Genomic DNA, 5,494 nt, shown 5'->3' with positions numbered 1-5,494 from the left:
GTTTTCCTTGAAGAAATCGATGAACAGTTGCCACCTCCGAGCGAACCCCTGAATTGAACCTCTCAAGGCGAACTTAATCTTTTCCAGCCTGAGAAACCGTGCCATGTCACTGATCCACACTCCTGACTTTGGAGGCTCCGAGTCCTTCCATCCCAACAAAACCTGTCTCTGGGCCACCAGGGAGGCAAAGGCCAAAACGTCGGCTTCTCTTCCCCCCCCACCCCCCAGATCTTCCGATAGCCCGAATATTGCCATTTCTGGACTCGGAGTCACCCTCCCTTCCAGGACCTCTGACATGACGTCCACAAATCCCTGCCAGAATCCTCTCAACGTCGGACATGCCCAGAACATGTGTACGTGGTTCGCCGGGTTACCCCCAAACCGCCTTCACCTATCCTCCACTTCCTCAAAAAACCTACTCATCCGGGCCACAGTCATATGAGCCCCATGAACCACCTTGAACTGGATCAGGCTAAGCCTGGCACACAACGAGGATGAATTGACTCTCATCAAGGCCCTTTCCCATAGTCCGACTTCCAACACACCTCCCAACTTTTCCTCCCACTTCCTCTTTACCTCCCCGTTTGGGACCCCTTCCCACTCCATCAATTCCTTGTATATTTCCGAGACCCTCCCCTCTCTAACCCCTGTTTTTGACATCACCATATCCTGTCATCCCCTTCGGGGGAGGCGGAGAAAACTTGGGACCTGTCTCTGGAGAAAGTCTCGTACCTGCAGGGAGCGAAACCCGTTCCCACCCGGCAACTAACTCCTCCTCCTCATGTCTCCAGGCTCGGGAAACCCTCCTCAATGAAGAGATCCCCAAATCCCTCGATCCCTGCCCGCTGCCATCTCCTAAAGCCCCCGACCAATCCTCCCAGAATAAAACGGTGATTGTCACAGATCGGTGACCACACCGACACCCCCTCCAGTCTCATGTGCTGCCTCCATTGCCCCCACACTCTCAGGGCTGCCACTACCACTGGGCTTGTGGAGTACCGCGCCGGCGAGAATGGCAGAGGCGCCGTTAGTAAAGCCTCCAAACTCGTACCCTTACAAGATGCTGCCTCCACTCGTTCCCACACCGACCCCCTCCCCCACTACCCACTTCCTAACTGTTATCGGGAGAGAATCTCAAAGAAATCACTCAACGCCCAGGGTTACTGGTTCTCGCACCAAACGGTTCATTTCGCCGGCGGGGAGATGGCGTCTGTTACAGTCCCAGACCACCTCCACTGAACAAAGGAAAACATCCATTCTTATATTTTTCAAAACAGCTACACAGCCCATTCCAGCCGGACCTTGTCCAATAATACTGATTATAGATTACATACATTAGATATATATCCAAGTAAATTTGACATTACGCAAAGTGGGTTGGTGTCTTACCAGCCCCTAACTTCATGAAGAAGTCACTCAAAACCAACTTAAAGTTCTGTCTCCTGCCTGCACCTGGAGACCTTGAGCTGGTGAGGATACATTCTGCTCTTTGTCCTGTGGAGCTGTTATCAGTGCTGGTAAAATCCTCCCTAAAAACTCCCATGTCTGTTTCACATTCAATTCCTTGATATTAATCATTCCTGCCTCCCTGACTAACTCTGCTGTCTGTAATTAAATGATGTTTGCAAGTAACCCAGCTAATGGTTGTTCAGCAATGTGCCTAGCTCAGCTAACAGCCATTTTGTGTCCTTTCTGATATTAGTAATTCTTAGTGTATAAAATCACAAGCATTTTATCCACTATCTATTCCTACAAATTGCCTCTTGTACAGGCATCTAAGCCAGGGTACCTTTATCTAAAATCTTCTTTCTAAATCGGACTAACCATCGATATGTTGGCCGCCCAGTAATAGTTAATAAAATTCGGAAGGGTCAAGCAAAAGTTTTCCGAGGTCGGAAGGGGAATTCCACAAAACGTGGGAGCCATTCACTTGGTTGTTCCGAGATCTGTTTATAGCCAACAGCTTAGAAGACAAAGAACATTGAAGGCAGTCATGACACAGTAAGGAAGGGGGGGGGGGGAATGAGAGAGGGGCAGGAAGACATGGAACCCAACCATGCCCAACAAAAGATGCATGGGAAACAAGGGGGGGGGGGGGGCGCAAGAAAAGAGAAAAAGGGAGGGTGGGCCGGGGCAACAGCCGGAACAAAAATAAACAGTGGGGAACGAAAAACAGGAAACCACAACCACCACTGTGAATAATGCGAAAGAAAGAACAACCGTGTCTGTACGTACACACTGATCCTTCTTTTGTATACCACAAAAAAATCAATAGAGAGAGAGCCCCTGGTAAATATGTAATCATTCCTTAAATATTAGCTATTCTACGTCTCCCATCAGTTTCCCAGTCCACCTCCGACAACTTGCCCCACATACCCTGATGGCGTTCTTCTGTGAGCAACACCCAGATAAATTAAACGAGAAAAAAAACCATGTAACCATCACGGCCCATCTTCATGGCAATGTGGCATGATTTTGGGGGATCCAAACAGAAATGCAAACTGAATATCTTCTCACTTGCGAAACATCCTTTTACTCTGTGATCCTTGTGAAATTTGAAACCAGGTATTCGCAACAAGACAAAGAGCATCAGCCCACTGGAGGCAAAGTCGTGAGACCAGCCAGTCCAGCAGAAAGAAACCCTCTGACCCTCCCCATTGACCAACTGACAGAATGAACAAAATGCTGTTCTGGGTGTAATTGAGAGTAGCAACAATAACAGCAGAATCCAACTCCTGTAATCACTGGTCAACTTATTGGTGTCTCAGCAGATGCAATGAATCATGCTTTCCCTTCCCACAGGTGAATGGCCTCTACCCAGTGTGAACTCGCTGGTGACTCTGCAGGTTGGATGACTGAGTGAATCCCTTCCCACACCGAGAGCAGGTGAATGGCCTCTCCCCAGTGTGAATTCGCTGGTGTGTCTGCAGGTTGGATGAATCACTGAATCCCTTCCCACACTGAGAGCAGGTGAACGGCTTCTCCCCAGTGTGAACCCGCTGGTGTCTCTTCAGAATAGATAAGCGAGTGAATCCTTTCTCACACACAGAGCAGGTGAATGGTCTCTCCCCAGTGTGATCTCGCTGGTGTGTCTTAAGACTAGATAAGCGAGTGAATCGCATCCCACACAGAGCAGGTGAATGGCTTCTCCCCAGTATGAACCCGCTGGTGTGTCTTCAGGTCAGATAACCGAGTGAATCCTTTCCCACACACAGAGCAGATGAATGGCCTCTCCACTGTGTGATCGTGCTGGTGCGTCTTCAGACTAGATAAGTGAGTGAATCGCGTCCCACACTGAGAGCAGGTGAACGGCTTCTCCCCAGTGTGAACTCGCTGATGTGTCTTCAGGTTAGATAACCGAGTGAATCCTTTCTCACACACAGAGCAGGTGAACGGCCTCTCCCCAGTGTGAATCCGCTGGTGTGACTGCAGGTTAGATAACCGAGTGAATCCTTTCTCACACACAGAGCAGGTGAATGGCTTCTCCCCAGTGTGAACCCGCTGGTGTGTCTTCAGGTTAGATAACCGAGTGAATCCTTTCTCACACACAGAGCAAGTGAATGGCCTCTCCCCAGTGTGATCTCGCTGGTGTGTCTTCAGACTAGATAAGTGAATGAATCGCATCCCACACTGCGAACAGGTGAACGGCCTCTCCCCAGTGTGAACTTGCTGGTGTGTCCGTAGGTGGGTTAACCGATTGAATCCTTTCCCACACTGAGAGCATGTGAATAGCTTCTCCCCAGTGTGAACTCGCTGGTGTTTCCGCAGGTTGGATGAATATCTGAATCCCTTCCCACACTGAGAGCAGGTGAACGGCCTCTCCCCAGTGTGAACTCGCTGGTGTTTCTTCAGGCTGGATAAATGTTTAAATCTTTTCCCACACTGAGAGCAGGTGAATGGCCTCTCCCCAGTGTGAACTCGCTGATGTATCCGCAGCGTGGACAACTGACTGAATCCCTTCCCACACTGAGAGCAGGTGAATGGCCTCTCCCCAGTGTGAACTCGCTGGTGTAACTTCAGGCTGGATAACTGTCTAAATCTCTTCCCACACTGTAAGCAGATGAACAGCTTCTTCCCAGTGTGAACTCGCTGGTGTATCCGCAGGGTGGATAACAGACTGAATCCCTTCCCATACTGAGGGCCGTTCAACGGCCTCTCCCCAGTGTGAACTCGCTGGTGTGACTGCTGGTGGGATAACTGACTGAATCCCTTCCCACACACAGAGCAGGTGAAGGGCCTCTGCCCAGTGTGACTGCGTCGATGAGTTTCCAGTGCAGATGGGACTCTGAATCCCTTCCCACAGTCTCCACATTTCCACGGTTTCTCCATGTTTTGGGTCTCCTAGTGTTTCTCCAGGTCGGACAACCAGTTGAAGCCTCGTCCACACACAGAACACGTGTACGGTCTCTCCCCACTGTGAATGGTGTGTTTTTTTTCTGGCTGTGTAACTGGTTAAAGCTCTTTCCACAGTCAGTGCTCTGGAACACTCTCACTCGGGTGTGTGTGTCTCGGTGCTTTTCCAGCCACACTGATGGTTTAAATGTTTTGATGCCGACAGATTGGGTATACATTAATTCTTCTGGATTCAAAGGCCGATGATATTCAGATGCTAACGAATCAAGTGGCTCTTTCAGATCGAGACGTGACGTTTGAGTCTTCTGTGTGTAATTCCTCCTCTTGTAATATCCTGCAGGAGGAGTTTACAAAGTCAACTCAGTATCGGATAACAATTCAGAATAAACAACTCTAGTTTCTGCATAACATTCTTTCCTCTCTCATTCCCCCATACCTAGTCTCCAGGAAGGAATGGAGTATTGGAGCAGTAAGTATAACAACCGTACCTTGGGATTCACAGCCTAGTCTCCAGGGACGGGACTCGGAGGGGCAGAGAATCTGAGCTAAGAGTATAAAAGCCTTTGCACATTCTCCCGTCTGTCTGGGTCTCACCCCCACAACCTAAAAAGATGTGCAGGGTAGGTCAATTGGCCACGCTAAATTGCCCCTTAATTGGGGAAAAAAGAATTGGGTTACTCTAAATATATTTGAAAAAAGATTTAATTATGAGTAATAACCTTAATTTAGTTGGTAGCCTAACTGCGCAAACATTTATCAAATAGTGATCACAACATGATTGAATTCACTGTAGTGTTTGAAAGTGAAAAGCACGTTACAGACAGTAGAATTTTAGAATTGGGTAAGGCTGACTTTAACGGGATGAGACAGAGACTGTCCACGGTAAACTGGGGAGATCGGTTACTGGGTCAAACAACTGAAGATCAGTGGAGAATATTTAAAGAAACATTTAACGAGATAGAGAGCAAGTATATCCCCGAGAGGAAAAGGCTCCGCTTCACAAATAAAAACAGCCACGGACAAATAAGAGGTTAGGGACAGCTTAAAATTAAAAGAAAGGGCGCACAAAAATACAAGACACAGGACAGATCCATTTCAAGTTGACTATGTTGTTCGTCAGTTCCCCAATACTTTGGGGTGT

The 5,494-nt window shown here is 48.4% G+C and overlaps 1 protein-coding gene across 1 annotated transcript; it reads right to left on the bottom strand.

Moving 5' to 3' along the window:
* Positions 1-2,071: 2,071 nt before the first annotated feature.
* On the bottom strand, positions 2,072-4,542 carry LOC140420387 (uncharacterized). The gene is given in 2 exon segments (XM_072504390.1): positions 2,072-3,129; positions 3,131-4,542. Coding segments are annotated over 2 exon segments (1,515 nt in total). The 5' UTR covers positions 4,330-4,542; the 3' UTR covers positions 2,072-2,813.
* Positions 4,543-5,494: the final 952 nt, after the last annotated feature.

Source organism: Scyliorhinus torazame, chromosome 5 (assembly GCF_047496885.1).
Source record: "Scyliorhinus torazame isolate Kashiwa2021f chromosome 5, sScyTor2.1, whole genome shotgun sequence".
Lineage (NCBI taxonomy): Eukaryota > Metazoa > Chordata > Chondrichthyes > Carcharhiniformes > Scyliorhinidae > Scyliorhinus > Scyliorhinus torazame.
Note: the sequence above shows the minus strand (reverse complement) of the source record. Positions and strands in the feature narration are given on the sequence as shown.